The sequence below is a fragment of the Cetorhinus maximus genome, chromosome 6 (genome assembly GCF_964194155.1).
Source record: "Cetorhinus maximus chromosome 6, sCetMax3.hap1.1, whole genome shotgun sequence".
Lineage (NCBI taxonomy): Eukaryota > Metazoa > Chordata > Chondrichthyes > Lamniformes > Cetorhinidae > Cetorhinus > Cetorhinus maximus.
Window position 1 is genome coordinate 28,578,282 of NC_135884.1, and position 20,274 is coordinate 28,598,555.

A 20,274-nucleotide genomic window follows, 5' to 3' on the forward strand; every position below is an offset into this window, starting at 1 on the left:
TTGTCCTAGATGGTAGTGATCTTGGGTTTGGAAGGTGCTGTGTTAGTAAGTTCCTGGAGTGCATCATGTAGATGGTACACACTGTTGCTATTGTGCGTCGGTGGGAGGGAGTGAATGTTCGTGAATGGGGTCCCAATCAAGCATGCTGCTTTGTCCTGGATGGTGACAAGCTTCTTGAGTGCTGTTGGAGCTGCACTCATCCGGGCAAGTGGAGAGTACTCCATTAGATTCCTGGCTTGTAGATGGTGGACAGGCTTTGGGGAGTCAGGTGGTGAGTTACACGCCACGGGATTCCTAGTCTCTGACCTCCTCTTGTAGCCAGAGTAGTTATATAGCTAGTCCAGTTCACTTTCTAGTCAATGGTGACCCCCCAGGATGTTGATAGGATATCGGATTGTCCCTCTTCTAGCCTGATGCTACTATTTGATCCCAATGTAGGCTCTGGATAAATCTCACATCTTTATTTTCAACATCACATTTCAGCAACAATACTAGTTTGATGATAAATATGATCAAACACTTTTTCATGGTCTATGAAGCATGTGTAAATGTTCTTGCTTACTTCTAGATATGTATCAAAGATTGTTCTTAGCTTAAATATTGGCTCTTGTTCCTACTCCAGATCTAAATCCAGACTGTGTTTCACTAATTTCTACTTCAAATATATTATTTTTTTCTATTATGATTTTCAAGATCAATGTATTGCAACATTTCAGAATTCATTTAGGAAAATGAAAACGTTCAACCTTCCTAACTTAGACCAAATAGAGATGTTGGCCAATTTTTGCTTCCATCCTGTCTTGGATACCTGTGAATCCTGCACCATCACCTTTACCCTCTCCTTTTGTTGGCCAGCAAGAGCAAGATAGGGAAAGAGCCTGCAACTCAGAAGCAGAAATTATGACACAATCAGATAATTGTATTTCCACCATTATTTGAACTAGGTCATTCGAGAAAATTTGGAGGGAAAGAGCCCTGATAGGAGTTATTTTAAGAAGTTTGCCCTTTGATTTCCAGAACGAAGACCAAATATCAACTCCTGCCCAAAAAACAAAATCAACCTCTTCAATTATTCGGTTTACATTTAACTAATGGATGTCACATTGTATTGCACACAGGAAAAGACAACCAAATGCAGTACCGAGGTGAAACAACTTAGGAAGGAGTGAGATTACAAAAACCAGGTGCTAAACGATTGAGCAAGGGACGGAGAGATAGGAATGGAGAAGAGGGGTAACAGTAATGGGGGAAGGATTGACTGAAACTGAGCCAGGTCCAATTTTGCTTTCTGTTTAAAGCAAGGAGCTATACTGGGCCAGGCCAGGATTTGACTGTAGCTTTCTCAGGGGAGTGGAGAGGGGCAAAGGGGACAATATGAAGGTTTTATTTACACTTTAGAGTGGGGTGGGTGTTGAATTGCTTCTGAGAGGGACTGGAGTAGGTATGTAGCATGTGGTGTATGCGTGTCCACGTTTCATCTCAGTGGCAATACCATTGCAGGCATGAGGTCAGCTTGTATATTAATAATAACAAAACAAAAACAGAATTACTTGGAAAAACTCAGCAGGTCTGGCAGTATCGGCGGAGAAGAAAAGAGTTGACGTTTCGAATTGCTGCCAGACCTGCTGAGTTTTTCCAGGTAATTCTGTTTTTGTTTTGGATTTCCAGCATCCGCAGTAGTTTTTTGTTGTGTATATTAATAATAACACCTAGTTCTACTGTCCTGTTAAGGCATAACATTAGCTAAGTAGTCTCAAGTTGTAATTTCCTTCAGGTAAACATTGGGACAATCAAAACCAAACCGAACTTCAACCACTGCCACCAATTCCACCTCCTTCTCTAGCCACCATCTCAAGCTGATCCAGATTGTTTCCAACTATTTACTCAACCATGAGCTGAGCTTCTGGCCCCATATCTGTCCATGGCCAATACCACCCATTTCAACTTGTAAGATCGCCCACCTCAAACTGCTATCTCAGCCAATGTGATGCTGAAACCTTCATATATACCTTTGTTACCATCAGACTTAACTGTTCCAATGCTTGCTGGACAAGATCCCAGCCTCCATTCTTCAAACTTTTTCTCATCCAAAGCTCTGATGTTTGTATTATAATCCCACACCAAGTTCCACTTACCCATCATCCTTTGTTCACCTGCATGAGCTCCAGGTTCCTCAATGTCTTTTCAATTCTCATTAATGAACTGAAGTCTCTTCATGGCCATGTCTCTCCCATTGTTGTAGCTTCCACCAGCCCTTTGACCACCACCATCTCCCCACCAATCACACATTCTGTTCCTCTGACTCTAGCCTCTTGTTCATTTCCCTGCCATTGGCAGCCATGCTTTTGGTCACATAGGCCCTCTTGCTCTGGAATTCCCTCCCTAAACACCTTCACCTCTTCTCCTTCCTTGACACCCTTAAAAACTACCTCTTTGTTCAAGCTTTTGACTACCTCTCCTCTTGACTACTATCTCCTCCTTTGGCTCAAAATCCCTTTGCTGAATTTGTCTTCTTAATGTGCATTGGAATTTTTTCTATGTTAAAGACTACATAAATAAAACTAGCAGCAAGCTGCATCTATTCCTCACTATTGAAAGCTAAGTTTATCCTGGGGGAATGAGGTTCGAGAGTGAGGATGGAGTTTCACACGAAAAAAAGTGTTCATCATGGGGAAAGGGGGTAAGGTCACACTTGCCCTCTGGGGGTGGGGGAGGGGGGGCGCGGGGGGCAGGGGTAAGGCAGGAAGCCAAGTTTTCCATGTCCTCACTGGTAGCGTGGTGTGGCAAAACCAGTTTATCCTTAGTCGAATGTGAGGAAGGCCAAATTTCTCCTGACTGCATGTAAACCAGTTGAATTTCTGCGAATGAAGGGATAACGGCTTAGTAGCTGAATTTCTGTACCAAGTATACAGTCTGCAGGCTTCTGTTCTGAGGGAATAGGGTTATCGTTATCAAGGTGTGCTTGGGAGGAAGGAGTTGTGTAACACATAATTCGTTCCATCGTTTTATGATTTTTACTGTATTTAAATTGCTCTTTTATCTTCTCCAGGCTGGTCAGTTTAATGCGACATCAGCCAATTCAGTTTGTTGGCCAATATTTGCTTTTCTGATCTCAATTTCATTCTCTGCAATGGTAGGCACTTTTTGATCACTTTTATATTTTATATCTGTATAATGGAACATCTCAGAGGCCTCCAAATGTAATATTTTTTTGATGGATAGGATTTGAGGTTTGTTACAAGCGACTGTCAAGTTACACCAGGCTTTTGTAAATGAATAATAATATAGCTTTACATTTGCAGCATCTCCTGCAGGTACAGGACGTTTAGAATCTTAAACCCCATTAAATATTTTAATATGTAATAGCTTTTAGCTCCATTTATCAGCATGATTAAATGTATATAACCATTTAAAGTTTAACCAGCTTTATTTCCTACACTGAAGAATATCACCTACCTCTTGATAAAAGGATTAAAAACTACAATTACTGTAGTTCATTTTGCCACCAGAATAAATGCAAATATTTTAGAATAAATACTTACGTTTTCAAAGTTCCTGAGGTCATTAATTCAGTAACTAGTACAATGCATTTTTTCCCTTTCAGAGTACTTTCCCAAGAGTCATAAAATCGAACAATATTGGGATGCTGCAGTCCTTTAAGCATTTCTGCCTCCTCTCGAAATCGTTGACGTTCTGCCTTTGCAAGTTTTCTGTCCTGTATTGAAAGTTACAACAAAAGGACAGATTTAAAAGTCTAATCGTAGATTGAGGAATGTACAATTAATGCTTTAATATGACTAGTTCATGTTTCAAAAATGCAACCAAATCATTTTGCAGTACATACACCAATTATGCCAAGGTTATGAAGATCAATCACATATGGATTTGTCATTCTAATATAACTGTATTATCTAATTTTTGTTCAAGTTGCATTCACATTGTAGCTGTCAGTCTTAGATCAGTAGCTGTAGTCCAGATTTGCTCACATTACAGAATCACAGAATCTTAAAAAGAACAAAAGGAGGCCATTCAGCCCATCATGTCTGCCCCGGCTCTCCAAATAAGCATTATGATCTAGTGCAATTGCCCTGTCTTTTCCATATGCCCTTGCACATTGCTTCTATTCAAATAATCATCGAACGTCCTCTTGAATGCCTTGATTGAGCCTGCCTCCACCACACTGCCAGGCAGTGCATTCCAGACCTGAATCACTCATCGTGACATGAGAAAAAAACTTTTGCACACACTTGCTTCTTTTGCAAATCACTTTAAATCTGTGCCCTCTCATTCTTGATTCTTTTACGAGTGGGAACAGCTTCTCTCTATCTACTCTGTCCAGCCCCCTCATGATTTTGAACATCTCTATCAAATCTCCTCTCAGCCTTCTTCTCCCCAATCTATCCTCATAGCTGAAGTTTCTCATCCTTGGAACCATTCTTGTAAACCTCTTCTGCACTCTCTCCAATGTGTTCACATCCTTCCTATAATATGGTGCTCAGAACTGTACACAAAATTCCAGCTGAGGTCTAACGAGTGTCTTATATAAATTCAACATAACTTCCTTGCTCTTGTACTCTATGCCCCTATTAATAAAGCCTAGGATACTATACGCTTTATTAACTGCTCTCTCCACCTATCCTGCCACCTTCAATGATCTATGCACACATACACCCAAGTCTTTCTGCTCTTGCACCCCCTTCAAAATTTCACCCCTTATTTTATATTGCGTGTCCATGTTCTTCCTACCAAAATGCAACACCTCACACTTCTCTGCATTGAACTTCATCTGCCACCTATATTCCACCAACTTGACTATGTCCTCTTGAAGTTCCACACCATCCTCCTCAGTTCACAACACTCCCAAGCTTCGTATCATCTGCAAACTTTGAAATTGTCCCCTGCACACCAAGACCTAGATCATAAATATAGATTAGGAACAGCAAAGGTCCCAATACTGACCCCTGGGGCACTCCATTACAAACCTTCCTCCAGCCCGAAAGATATCTATTGACCATTACTCTCTGCTTCCTATTTTTCAGCCAATTTTGTATCCATGTTACTACTGTTCCTTTTATTCCATGAGCAATAGCTTTTCTCACAAGTCCATTGTGGTACTGAGTCAAATGCCTTTTCAAAGTCCATGTACACCACATCAACAGCATTACCTTCATCAACCTTCTCTGTTACCTTTTCAAAAAAAGGTCCAGCAAGTTAGTTAAATGCAGTTTCCCCTTTAGAAATCCACGCTGACTCTTCCTTATCAACCCATATTTTTCCATGTGACTACTAATTCTATCCCAAATAATTGTTTCTAGAATCTTGCCCACCACTGAAGTTAAACTGACTGGTCTATAATTGCTGGGCTTTTTTGAACAAGGGCATAATGTTTGCAATTCTCTAGTCTTCTGGCACCACCCCTGAGCCATGGGAAGACAGGAAGTTCATGACCAGTTCCCCTGCAATTTCTACTCTCACTTCCTTCAATATCCTTGGATGCATCTCATCCTGTCCCAGTGCCTTGTCAACTTTAAGTGCCGACAGTTTATTCAACACTTGCTCATCAATTTTGAAACCACCTAGTGACATGGTTTCCTCGTCTGTCACCATGGCCTGTAGCATCTACCTCCTTGGTAAAGACGGGTGCAAAGTATTCATTTAACACCTCAGCCTTGGCTCCTTTGTCCATGTGTAAATTCCCTTTTAGGTCCCCAATCAGCCCTACTCCTCCCTTTACCACCCTTTTACTATTTATATGCCTATTTATATGACTTTGGGATTCCCCTTTATATTGACTGCCAGTCTTTTCTCATAATCCCTCTTCGCTTCTCTAATAAGCTCTTTCACCTACCCCCGGACCTCTGTACTCCTCTTGGTTCTCAATTGTATTTTCTATACCTGACACCTGTCATAAGCGCACTTTTTCTTTTTATCTTAATTTCAATCTCATTTTTCATCCAGGGAGCTCTGGATTTGTTTGTCCTACCTTTCCCTTTCGATGGAATATACCTCAACTGTACCTGAACCAATTCTTTTTTGAAGGTAGCCCATTGTTCAGCTACGGTTTTCCTGCCAATCTTTTGTTCCAGTCTATTTGGCCCAGCTCTGTTCTTGCCCCATCGAAGTCAGCTCTTGTCCAATTAATTATTTTTAATCTGGGATTGCCTATTGTCCTTTTCTATCATCATCCTAAAGCGTACAACACAATGATCACTGTCTCCTAAATGCTCCCCCACTGACGCTTGATCTACTTGGCCCGCCTTATTTCCAAGAACCAGGTCTTTTCTTGTTGGATTGGACACATACTATAGAAAATTCTCCTGAACACAATCTAGGAACTTTAGCCCCTCCCCGCCCTTTACACTACCACTGTCCCAGTCTACATTCGGGTAATTAAAGTCCCCCATTCATACTACTCTATAATCCCTGCATCACTCTCTAATTTACCTGCAGATTTGTTCTTCTAAGCCTTCTCATTATTTTGCGGTCTATAGACAACACCGTGCAATGTAATTGCACCCTTTTTGCTCCTTAGCTCTAGCCAAATTGATTCTGTCCTCGAACCCTCTGGGACATTCTCTTTCTCCAGCACTGCAATACTCTCCTTAACTAATATTGCCACACCTCCTTTCCTTCCTATCTCTTCTGAACATCTTGTACCTAGGAATATTTAGTACCGAGTCCGGCCCTTCCTTAAGCCAGGTCTCTGTTATCCCCACAACATAATTCCACATGGCAATCTGCGCCTGTAACTCCCCAGTCTTATTTACTATACTCCGTGCATTCACATACATGCATAGTAACCTTGATTTAGATTTTATTACTTTCTCCCTTACCTCAACTTTACCCATTAACTTACTATTCTCTATACTAGTGCTATCTGTCTCTCCCAGTATTTTGTGCACCCTGGTATTCCACGGTTTTCTCTAGGTTCCCACACCCCTGCCGAGTTAATTTAAAGCCCTCCCAACAGCACTAGCAAAACACCCCGCAAGGAACTCAGTCCTAGCTCTGTTCAGGTGCAACCCGCCTGGCTTGTACAGGTGCCATCTCCCGCAGAGCTAGTCCCAGAGTCCCAAGAATCTAAAGCCCTCTCTCCTGCACCATCTTTCCAGCCATGCATTCATCTGCCTTATCCTCCTATTTCTGTACTCACTGTCATGTGGCATTACCTGGCTGAAACTTGAATTCCACTATCTAGGCAGAAGTTGTGTGCATGGATTTACATGCCATGGTCAGCAACGGCAGAAAACCACTCTACAATGTTAAAGTTGTATAGTAAATGCATATCCAGTGGTTTAAATAAGCTTGTGTCCCACAATCTGGAAACTGTGCCTTTCTGTTAAACTGCCCTTAATGTGAGAGTGCACCCAGAAAATATACCAGAGATCTGAACATCAAATCCATAATGTACATTATTCCATAAATATATATATTTAATATATACCCACAGTTAACTAGCCTTGGTTACCAAAAGATCGAATTTGTTCATGTCACTTTCAGTACCAGCATATCACATTTTAATATATTATAAAGTAAAGCACAGCTCAAGCAGGGCAAAAAAATTGAGCTGTTTGTGCGAACAGAATTTCTAAAGAGCTCCAGAACTGTTAAAAAAACAAGCTTTTTAAGCTTGCTTGTTCTTTAGAAGATTAGACACAGTGTATTTGACAATATTCAAATGAAATTCTACTATTTCATATTTGTCAGAAGTTTTACAATTTATCCCTCAAAGTTCATCTATCACTAACTGGGCTGGCCAGTGTAATGAATCTGTCTGTAGTCATGCTATTCCTTCCTACTTTCAAGTCTGCTCTGTTTTGGAAGGACCTAACTTTACCTTCTGTGCTCAGAAAGCTCCTTTGTAAGTGATGTACTACGTAGTGTTTGCCAACATCTAGCTGGACCTCAAACTTTGGAATCTTGCTCTAGCGTTCCTAATTTAGAGGTTGTGCTTCACTAGTTACGTTTTTAATCTTCCAAACTCTTAGATTTATCCAAGCTACTCAAGTCTTATAATGTTATTTTTCAATCATTGCTCTGGTTTTCAGAGTCAAAAACTCTTTTATATTTTAACTCCACAAGGTTAAAAACACTTTTTCCCATTCAAATAGCTGACCAATCATGTGACTGATTCTATTACAAGGATTTCTTAGACAAATCAAGAATTTGTAATGAGCAAAATCTAATTGTCTGATAGAAGTCAGATCTGCTCATCAGTTGCAAAAAATCATTTCTTCAGTCTTAAATAAGAGCAGAGACAGATCAAAATAAGGATGCCCTATAGTAAGGACATTTATATTCACGTAAGAATTCCTCCAAACTCGAAAATCCTGGGTGTGCTTCACATTGGGACTAATTGAAACTAGTTACCACCAGAGAAATACTTAGTTCTCCATAAGCTAAAGCACAATTGGTTTCTTAATCTCAATTCAGTTTTCTTACACTTCAGTAGGACCTATTCAGGGCTGCTTCTTTACATTCTCTTTGCACGAGCAGGACATTGTGTCTGCTTAGTTCATTTAAGTGAGTATTTTTTTCCCCAAAATCTACCTTTCAGCACCTAAAGGCAGCTTCAATTCTGTAATTTCTTCTCTAAATTTTCCTTTCTGTTCTTGCAGCAGATTAGTATGGCTAATTAATTCAGCAATTAATTTAAAATGCTGCATGTTTTTCCCAGACTGTGAACCGATGACCTTATATTGTCTTCCAAAATGCTGAAAACATCCTCATCCATTGCTGCTGTATAATAGTGCTTTATTAGAAATATTGTATTTTTTTTACAACACAGAACCATCTATCTTGTTTTTAAATAGCAACTGGCTCATGACTTTCAGAGAAGGGAATCTACCATCCCTAACTGGTATGGCCTACACACTACTCCAATCCACTTGTTCACTTTTAACAGTTCTGAAGTGACCTATTAAACCAGAGTTGAAAATATCCTTTACAAAACAAATCAAAATTTTCAGCAGTTCAAGGTGGCCTATCACCATCTTCTTGTGGGGAACTAGAAATGGGAATTAAATATGCTGTGCAAGAATCTCCTACATCACAAGAACAATTTCTTAGAAAGACCATTAAGCACATTATAATCTTTAGAATGAACGACCTAAACAGAGTTGGTGTATTTGGTGACTGCTTTCGTGCCTTCGGAGATGGCGTGTTTGGCCAGTTCCCCTGGCAGCATGAAGCGGATGGCGTTCTGGATCTCTCTGGCTGAGATGGTGTGGCACTTGTTATAGTGAACGAGGTGCACAGCTTCGGAGATGATGCTCTCGAAAACGTCGACAGCGAAGGAATTCACAACACTCAGCTTTAGATGAGATCCTGGTGGAAGGATGGACCAGGGTCAACATCCTGTACACGTAAGTGGAATAGCTCTGCTTGCAAGATTTCGTCCGCTTCTTGGTGACTTTAGTCAGTGACTGCTTCAACGCCTTGCAGGACGCATCGCCTCCTCAGGCATTCCACTCAACTTGGACCAACAAGCGCATTATTCTTACACCAATCTTTAGAGTTATCTTAAGTCCCATTCTCCATACCTTTAAACATTGTTTTTCAAATATTTCAAATAAGCTGTGATGCAAAGCCATTTATGCCTAAAAAACTCAAAAACAAAGCTCTCAGCATTTCTAAAGTTTAAGGACACATTATGCCTTCCCATCAGATGATCCTCCCCACTTTATTGTGCATTCTACCATCCCCCATGCCCCCAAAGCAAAATTAAGTCTCTTGCATTTTTACACGTAGTCAAGCCCAGTTTAAGAGTAGATATTGTTCCCTCACTTGAACAGTACATTAAATAGAATTTTCAGTTCAAAAGGCATGAGATTCTTGATGTCTTTTAAATAGGGGTATATAGCTCTAAAATGGTTACAGATTGCTTTATTAAAAACTAAGATGGCCGACTCAGCCTTCAAATTTTGATCATCTACTACACAGATCCCTCCTGGTGTGCTGTACAAAAATGACAACACAAATTTCAATAGCTGGGAATTAAAATAAGCAGGATATTGAGAGAAAATCAGTTACATGCCATTATCTCACTGTTGCACTTGGTGTCAAAACTAGCAGTAACATGCTACACTGAAGTATCAACCAAGATGATCTGCTCAAGTCTTAAACTCAATCTTCTGAATCAGAATTTAAGAAGTACCACTGAGCAAGCCTGACATTCTGGTTTTATAGCCAGGACTTCAAATGTTAAATATTAACCCTATTTTAATATGCCATCAAACATTTCCTATGCCCACAGGCCATAAAATACACTTTGCCTCAGTCTTTCATCTTTGTAAGATCAGCACAAACTGGCTAATCTGCTAATAGGCACTTCACAGCCTTCTGGACTTAACATTGAGTTCAACTTCAGACCATGAACTCCCCTCTATCTTCACCCCTTTAAAAAATGTATCCACTTATTTTCATTTTTATTCATTATTTTATCTCTTTTATCCCTTTTTACATCCTTTTCCCCCAACCTTTCTCCCCCGTCCCAAAAGGGCCATCTGTTACTTGTTCCACGTTGTTCTTTCAGAGTGCATACCCTTGTTCTGCTATTGACACATTCTACTTTCTTACTTTTATGCCACTGTCATCACCTCCTTTAGCCCTTACCACTACCATTAACACTCTCATCTTTTTGTCCATGACATCTTTGTCAATCTCTCCTTAGTCCCCACCTATCGCTGACCTTCTATCCAGCTTCACCTGCTCCACCCCCTTTAAACAGTATAAATTTCATCACATTTCTACTACTCTTTAGCTCTGAAGAAGGGACATACAGACTCAAAACATTAACTCTGCTTCTCTCTCCACAGATGCTATCAGACCTGTTGAGTTTTTCCAGCATTTTCTGTTTTTATTTCAGATTTCCAGTATCTGCAGTATTTTGCTTTTATTTTGGCTAATATGCTGTGGCTTTGTTCATGATTAGTCACATGAAACAGCACATCTTTGAGCCATGTTTATCAAAATGGCAATCTGGACACGTGCTATAGTCTTATAAGTGGTGTCAGGGCTGAATGTGGCATTAGTGCTATTAAGTTATAGAAGCAGACATTAGCACATCATTAACTCCTAACAATTGGAAATGCATATGAGAAACAAAATTGTATGTAACATGTTAAAAATGTTGTAGATGGGCATGCATCCTGTCAAATTTTATAAGTATGTTACTATGTCTACATTCATAATGGAAATCGACTGTTTAGGTCACTAACTGCACATTTGAAATCTAACTTTAACTGTACACACATTTCTCCATGTAGCTGTTTGATGCTATTCTGTTGTAGTTGGAGTCATTGTTGTTGCTTTAATGAAAGGTTCCTAAATGCTTAAATGCATGGATAGTTTCACATTGTTAGTGCTGTAAACATGCCTGTATAGTGTTAGATTGGGACCCATCTTTTAAACTATGTAAGGAACCAAGTTAACAGGCTATTAATGTAATGTGCTTCTTTTTAACCCGAGTAGTTATGTTATTTTCATATTGGTTATAACCACAAGCTATTTTCAGTTTATATCTGTGTTGTTTCTCAGAAAATCCTTAATCTCCTAAATCAATACCATTTGTTGGAACAGATGATGTGATATTATTATACTTCAAATATTTAAAGATGGTTATTGAATATTTTACCGAGGTTCAAAAATGGTGATCTAAATGTAAAATTATAATTTTGCTAGTTTCAAATTCAAACACAATTCAGTGGTAGAATTGTTAAGCTTTTCCAGATTCAAGTCCCACTCCAGGGCTTGAGCACAAAAATTTAGGCAGACACTCCAGTGCGCTACTGAGGGAGCACTGCAATGTAGGAGGTGCCACCTTTCAGGTCAGATGTTAAACTGAGACCCCACGTACCTCGGGTGGATGCAAAAGACTTCCGATGAAGAGCTTAGGAGCTCTCCACTGTGTTTTGGTCAATATTTATCCCTTAGTCAACATCACAATAAACAGATCATAATCACCTTGCTGTTTGTGGGGTTTGCTGAGTGCATATTGGCTGTTGCGTTTTGTACAGTAGGTACAGAGGCTACATTTTTAAGAAACATTTTCACTGGCTGTAAGATGCTTTTGAGATGTCTGATGGTCATGAAAAGCACCAAATAAATGTAAGCCTTTTTCTCTTTGGAGCTGGATAGCAGAAGGAATGGATAAAATAAAGTTGATACTAGTTTGATTTGGAACTTAGTGAAGAATTCATATCCCGCTATGCAAGTCATTTGAAATTATTTCTTTTTTTAAAAACTAACATTGATAAATAACATGCAGTGTTGAATTTTACTAGAACACATCAACTTTCTATTATGAAAATGTTTTTGATGCAGCAATGTCACACCAGTCCTAAGGTTAATAAACTTCTAGACACTAAAATACTGTCCAGTTCATCTTTTTGAAACAATATATTGCATTACAAATGCAGTATCTGTTTGCATTATTTACACATTAAAAAGAGATGTGTTCCACAGTAGAATACAAAATTCTTCAATCTGACCTCCATCTTCTAAACAATATTCCTATTTTTGTTGGGAAATTTGCAAGTAAAAAGGATGTTTTCCAATATAGATGCATCAGTAGCATACATAATTACACTGTATGAGAAGTGCTGCTTTTCAAAATTCATCACATTGTTTGTACTAATTCTTGGACAAAGATCAATTACCCGCACATTTTTGCAAGAGGGATCTTATGCTAATGAGGCTCTCTTTATGTAACTAAACCAGCTGACTTTTGGTCCTGGATGCTTCATTTAAATTTACAAGTGACCTAAAAATGCTTCTTTCTACTGAGTGAAAGGGGGCATGGAAGGTATCTCTTTAGTAGAATGTACACAGTTTCTATTTGTCTTTAGGTGGTGTGGGTAATATTGATGAATGTCTAAAGCAAGGGTTTATTTTCATCATGATTGTCCTTTAAGAAAAAGAGACAAAGACAGAAGGGACATGCATTTATAAAGCACCTTTCATGATCGCGATGTTCCAAAACATTTTGAAGTACTTTTGAAATATAGTCATGGATGAAATGGAGGAAGTAAGGCAGCCAAGCAGCACACAGTAAAGTCCCACAAAATTAATACCTCAAATCCCATTTCTATGACCACTAAGTGACTTGTTCGTCTTTTCTTTTCCCAATTGTGCTTTTCAATGGATCTACCACTGGTAATGAACGCAGGTAAATCTTCGATGGTCTTGACTCCATGTGAAAAGTGTCAGCGTTTGAAATGAAGTTGGAGGAAAGTGGACAATTGGACCAAGATGTACAGATATAATTTGGTCATCGTTTTACATAGGATTAAATTATTTAGTACTTCAATTTTATACTGTTTATAGTTAAAATAGGAAACATAGCAGTTTGGGAGGCAGAGTGGGTTGATGCATAGGTGTTTCCTTCAATACAGATTGAGGAGCTGCAAAATCCAAAACTGGGGCACTCCTCTATTGAGGCCTGTTCCATTCAGTTCATTGTTTCATTGCCCAGAGGGATATCAATAAAACCAAACGGACTAAAAATATAGTTCATCATGATGCTTCTGAAGGGTTTAACTTCAGGAACAAACACATGGTAGATCAAAAACCCAAGATGATGTTGCTCCTCATTTAAGAATAGGGTTACATTTTTATGAACTGTAACTTCACCCGATTATCATTCACTGCTCTTTTTTTGATATATCCATGCCACTAGCAACAATTTCCCTTATTTATTTTATGTAAATTGTTTATTTTAAACAATTCCATCAATTCTCCTCTTCAAATTATCTGGCCTACAAGGAACCAACTCCAGCTTCTCCAGTCTATCCATGTTACTGTAATCCCTAATCCTGGGAACTAGTAAATCTTGTATACCCTTTCCATAGCCTGCACACATCCTTCTTGAACAGCGGTGCCCAGAATTGGACACAATACTGCAGGAGGGGCCAAACTACATTTTTATATCGGTTTTTTGGTTTTTGTACTCTATGCCTCAATTTATAAAGCCCAGTATTCCACATGCTTCATTAACTGTTTTTTAAACCTTACCTGCCACCTTCAAAGGTTTGTGCACAAACACACTCGGTATCGAGGTTTCTGTACCCCTCCATGAAATTGTACTATCTAGCATCTATTGAGTATTTCTGGAAAAAAAAACGTGTCTGAGCTTGCATTCATCAGGACACTCACAAGAATACTAATATAAGGGGGAAGGACAACAATTTATACTGTATGTGAAGACTGTGCTGATTGGCTGGCAAGTGGCATCGCCAAGGAAAATGCACCACTGATGGTGACTGACAGTTAACTGCCAAGCATTGTTTGAAATTTAAACTGGGCAGCTTGACCCTGATTGGTGGAGGCATTGCCCTGAGGAAATGAGTCAGCGAATGGCTGTCACTCATTTTGTTTAGCTGAAACAGGTGCAGTGTATGTACATGTTCTTTCTGTCTGCAAAGAGTAGGGCCCTGTTTATTTTTTACATGTAGCTTCAAGTACACACAAATGCACCACACTGCGAGACCGACTGACAATCTTAAATTGGTTGTCAGCGTAATTCTTAGCACATTGAGGATTAATTAGCAAATGTTGTCCAATTGTGGAATCACATCGAATATTGGACGTTGTTTTGAGTTTTGCTATGTATTAGTACACAGGGCCCTGTTCTTTGCAGACAGAAAGAACATGTACATACATTGCACCTGTTTCAGCTAAACAAAATGAGTGACAGCCATTCACTAATTCATTCCTCAGGGCAATGCCTTGACCAATCAGGGTCAAGCTGCTTGGTTTAAATTTCAACAATGAAATTTATTGAACTGTCAGTCACCATCACTGGTGCATTCTCCATGGCAATGCCACTTGCCAACCAATCAGTACTCTCTTCACATACAGTACAAATTGTTGTTTTTCCCCCTTATATTGGTATTTTTGTAAGCGTCCTGATGAATGCAAGACGTGTCTCTTTTTTCAAACAATACTCAAGTTCTGTACTACCAAAAGACTATTAGCCAAGCATCTATTGTTGCTTCTCATTCTTCCGACCAAAATGTATCGCCTCATACTTTCCTATGCTGAACTTCATCTATCACCTGTCTATCCATCAGCCTATATCCTCTTGATCTCACTATTTACTACACTTCTAATACACTTCCAAGTTTAGTGTCATCTGCAAATTTTGAGATTGTGCCCCATATCCCAAATCATTTCAGTAGGAAGAATGAAGAGGGGCAATTTAAACTTAACAAGCGAAGAGGATGGTAGAACATATATGCCTGCGATACTGCATCAACTCAACGTTATTACAATTACGCAGCTCTTCAAGGCTTTTTCCTGCCTGACTGATGCTCTGTAACTAAAGCTGAAAAAATAATTCTTTTTATTAAGAGCTTCCAACTCACTGAGGACGCTTCAGGCCAATCCACAACCAACAACCTGCTCTGAAAACTGCTCACATTTTGACAGCTGTGACAAATTTCACCACAGCAATCCACAATATTCTAAACAACTGACAACATTCTAAACAAAAATGTCAATTTGTCCCGTCTTCCAATGTTAACGGATCCTTTAAAACATTCTGGGATCCATATCCGCACCTTTGCCAAAGCTAATAAGTTCTTCCATCGGCCATACTTTGTGTGCTAAATTGCATTGAAATGTCTATTAATTTTTGAGGTATATTGTTTTATTACAAACAGGGGAAAAAAATTACCTCTGCCCACCTTCAGTGGCGAAGGTAATAATTAAACTTTTAAAGGGAGTGCAAAAACAGAGACCTGGGGGTGTGCCTCCAAAAATTTTAGAAGATTGGCAGGACAATTTGAGAAGACCGTTTTAAAAAAAAGAGTACATCAGATCCTTGGCTTTATTAAAAGAGGCAGAGTATGAAAGCAAGGAGGTAATGCTAAGCCTTCCAAAACACTAGTTTAGCTTCAGTTGACAGTGTGTGTTTAATTCTGGGCACCACACTTCAGGAAGGAAATACAGGCCTTTGAGAGGATGCAGGAGGTTTACTGTAATGACACCAATGAAAAGAATTGTTACATGGAAAGACTAGAGAAACTGTGGTTCTTCTCCTTGGAGCAGAGAAAGAATAAAGGTGTTCAAAATCATGAAGGTGTTTCCAGTAGCAGAAAGTTTCCAGTAAACAGATTTAAAATATTTGACAAAAGAACTAGAGGCAAAATGAAGTAAAAGAAAATCATGAAGCCAGTCATGATGATCAGGATTGCACTGACTGGAAGCAGATTCGATAATAAAAGAGAACTGGATTACTAACAGAAGGCAAAAATTGCAGGACAAATGGGGAAAATCCAGATCAATGGATTGTTCCTTCAAAAAGCTATGACTGGGATGTTAGATAAAAGGGTTTTCTTTTGTAGGAATTACTGGAGCAGTGGAAACAAGAGTTTCAAATACATTTCAGCTGCTCAGTAGCACTAAGCACATTTAAGGGAAAAGTCACCGTAGCTTAAACAAAAACAAGGTAGATATTGTGATGCAAGGCAGAGAACAGGGAAGTTACAGTAGTGAGAGATTCAGTATGACACATGGTGGACATTCACTTCGGCCACAAGGGATGAAAAGTAATCATTTGTTTATGGGGTGAACGGATTAGATACAAAGGCTGGGTTAATTAGTTCAACCTCAGCAATAAGCTCATAGCGGTCATTCACAATGAAATAAATATGCACAAAAAGACAACCCAAGATGTTCCAGACACCTTGCACAAAAATGAGGAAATGTTTGTGAAGAGTTTAGTCTTATCAAGAAGAGCTGCAGCTATAACTGGAGAGTTGAGCACACTACCATTTTTGATATTCAGTATCAACATCAGTTGCTCTCGTAAAACACAGGCTACAGGTAGGATTAAATTCTTTCTGCTCTGTACAAATAACATGCTTTAACATCCCTCAGAAGAAATATTTTGCTGTTTCACTGATGTGTGCACTCTACTCACTGAGTTAAAAATGCATCCCCTTGCAAATGGCCACAGCCACTTCAGGACATGAAAAAAATATATATATAATAATATATCTTTCCTCATGCGGGGGTCATATTCTCATGCCTCTGCAATTTTCAATCTATGTATCAACACAGGCAACTTAAGTTCCTGGCTTAACCACCAAACCAGTAAATAAGTGAAAAAAAAAACCACAAAACGTCTGTGAAAATAAATCATTAACATTTCACATAAGTGATTTCAAACCTGTAGGAAACTACATTGAGTCTTTCAGTGTGTAAAGCACTTATGTTAAATTAGTTGCACAGTTGACAATAGAGTTTATTTTGGGTTTTTTTCTTCTTAAGAGGGTACATAGCTAGCTGTTATGGCAAAATATATAGAGCACAAGTTACACCATGACAATATCGAATAGGCTATGTGCGTAAGAACATAGAAACAGGAGGAGTAGCCTATTTAATCCCTCGGGCCTGCTCCACCATTCAATAAAGCCATGGCTGATCTGGTCATGGCCTCTATTCCAGTTCTCCGTCTGCCCCCATAATCCTCACTTCCTTGCAAATCAAAAATCTGTCCATCTCAGCCTTGACTATATTGAATGATCCCGGCCTCTACCTCTCTGCAAGGTAGAGAATTTCACAGATTGACAACCCTCAGAAGAAATTCCTCATCTCTTTCTCAAATGGGAGTCCCCTTATTCTGAAACTGCACAACCCCCCAATTCTACATCCCCATGAGCGGAAATATCCTCTCAACATCTACCCTGTCAAGCCACCTCAGAATCTTCAATGTTTCAATAAGATCACTTCACATTCTTCTAAACTCCAATACTGAAGGCCCAACCTGTTCAATCTTTATTCAATCAGACAACCTCTTCAGCCCCAGGGATCAATTTAGTGAATCTTCTCTGAACTCCCTCTAATGCAAGGATATCCCTCCTTAAATAAATGAAATCAAAACTGGACACTGTACTCTAGGTGCACCCTCACTGGTGCCCTGTACAGTTGAAGGGAGACTTCCCGACTCTTATACTCCATGCCCCTTGCAATAAAGGCCAACATTCCATTTGCCTTCCTAATAACTTAAAGTGCCTACATACTAATGTTGAGATTCACATACAAGGACACTAGATCTCTCTGTATCGCAGCATTCTATAGTCTCTCCATTTGAATAATATTGTGCTTTTCTATTCTTAGTTTCTGTCATCATCCTATGTTTGCACTTCATTTTAATCTCAGTGGAAATTTAGTGCTTCTACTAGAAACTACTGGTGTAGAAAAACTTTCCAATATAGTATGAATGCAATAGATACCAAGAAGAGATTTGCAAATATGCTACTTTTGAACAGTTCAGCCAGACATCTCGGAAACTGTAGAAAGTGAGATATATTTTGTAAATTTGTCTTATATTGTTTTTTCAATTACAGCCGCAGCAATGTATATACTGAAAATGCACGTGCTACATCTACTCCCTTCCCTTAAGTATACTCAGATGGTTAAAAATAACTCCAATTCCAAACATATACAATTAAAATTCTGCATTAACTGTTCAACATCAACCTATGCATTTCTGAATGTTTAAGAATCTAGAATTTCAAGTAAAATTCTTTTTAAGAGTTTTCCCTTAATTTATTAGACCATTTGGAGTACAGATACTCAGTTTATTTCTTTCCATCTTGAGAAAGGGCATTATGTTGGCTATTCCCCAGTTCCATGCCACATTTTGAATCTTTAGTAAGAATTGAAAAGTTGTGGTCAGTGTCTTTGCTGTCCCTTGTTTCAACAGCCTCAGGGTACATTAACAATGCCAAACTTGTCAACTATTCTATTTTTTCAGAACAAATTCTTATTCTAGGAATTTCTATTATTTATTTAATTCTTGTGCACTCATGTTCTCACTTCCCCAATTATATAAAGTCAGCATTTAATTAATATCATTTGCCATAACTGTATCCTCCGAAATAAGGCTCTCTCCTTCACTGAAGTGGTCTTATCCTCACTAACAGTCTTTTCACTTTTTATCTGCTGAAAAAAAGCCTTACTATTTTTTGTTTTCAAGGTTTGAATGACATTGGTGAAGCCAAATTTACTGCATATTCCTTGCAGTTCTAAGGTGGTGGGCCACCTTCCTGAGCCACTGCAGTCTTTGTGGTGCTCCCATAAAGGTGTGTGAGGTTGTGAATTCCAGGGTACTGATCCAGCAAAAATAAAATAATGCTTACTTAAAACTTAATGTACTGGAAAAACTCAGCAGGTCTGGCAGCATCTGTGGAGGGAGAAAGAGTTAACATTTCGAATCGAATATGACTCTTTTGTTTTTTTTTATATCTATGTCTAAGCTTATGTTCAAGTCAGAGGGAAATTTACAGGTGATGTTCCCACAACATTGCTGCTCTTCAGTGGCAGACGTCACCAAGAGAGGTGCTGCTGAAATGACTCTGCTTCAGAATGCAGTGCATTCTGTACACATTGCAGCCACAGCATACCAACAATGAGAGATGGGATATTGAATCCAGTGCTCTTACCTCCCTTACAGTTTCCTACCAGTCTAGATTATGTGCTAGTCATTTTACATAATCTATTTTAGTCTTAAATTCCTTACCTCATTATAGTTTGAATATTCCATAATGATCAACGTATGCTAGCCCTAATTTTATCATACAGCACCATTTAATGTTTGCTAACTTTGAATCTCTCATTCCACAGATTAAGTAATTATTCAAACAGAAAAAAAACACGAGAATAATTTAACTTTTACAATGAAACAAGTAGATTATCCATGGCTGTCATTAGGTGGAGTCAACGCCACATGCAATCTTCAGGCAAAACAGAGCGTATAACTACAGCAGGACATGCAAATATAATTCAGTCCCCATTTTAAATTTAAACAATTGGCCCTTTTAAAATCAAAGTGCTATATTAAAAATATTACTTGTAGCTAAATGGCAAAACATATGATAATTTGAAAAGCAGATAAATAATTTTTTGCTGGAGCATATTAACTTCTTTGTAGTGCAGACTAAAGAGATGGGAGGCGAAAACCTGAGCTGCTACAGCACCACCACTAGAAGCATAATACATTAAGTTTCAATTATAATTGGGGGCAAAGATGAAAATAGGACAACAGAAAATAAGCTTTTGTAAGGAGGTAGTACATCCAGACACAGGAGGCTGAATAATTCCCAGGCCCTGATCCCGCTGTCGGGAAAATATATGGGTCAGGAACCCAACAGTATCCGGGCATTTGCTGAGAATGACCAATTAGATGGCCGCCTCTGGATACCCTGTCCAATTCATGTCAGTGGGTGGGCTCCCAGGCTGGAGAGCCAATAGCAGTGCTTCAAGATA

The 20,274-nt window shown here is 39.0% G+C and overlaps 1 protein-coding gene across 4 annotated transcripts in view; it reads right to left on the bottom strand.

The window, feature by feature from the left end:
- Positions 1 to 20,274, bottom strand: part of LOC144681669 (serine/threonine-protein kinase WNK2-like) — a 225,598-nt gene that overhangs the window by 157,384 nt on the left and 47,940 nt on the right. For all 4 annotated transcript variants that reach the window (XM_078543481.1, XM_078543480.1, XM_078543479.1 and 1 more), the window contains exon 2: positions 3,543 to 3,715. In XM_078543481.1, the coding sequence (XP_078399607.1) occupies positions 3,543 to 3,715 (173 nt within the window). The remainder of the gene's footprint in view (positions 1 to 3,542; positions 3,716 to 20,274) is intronic.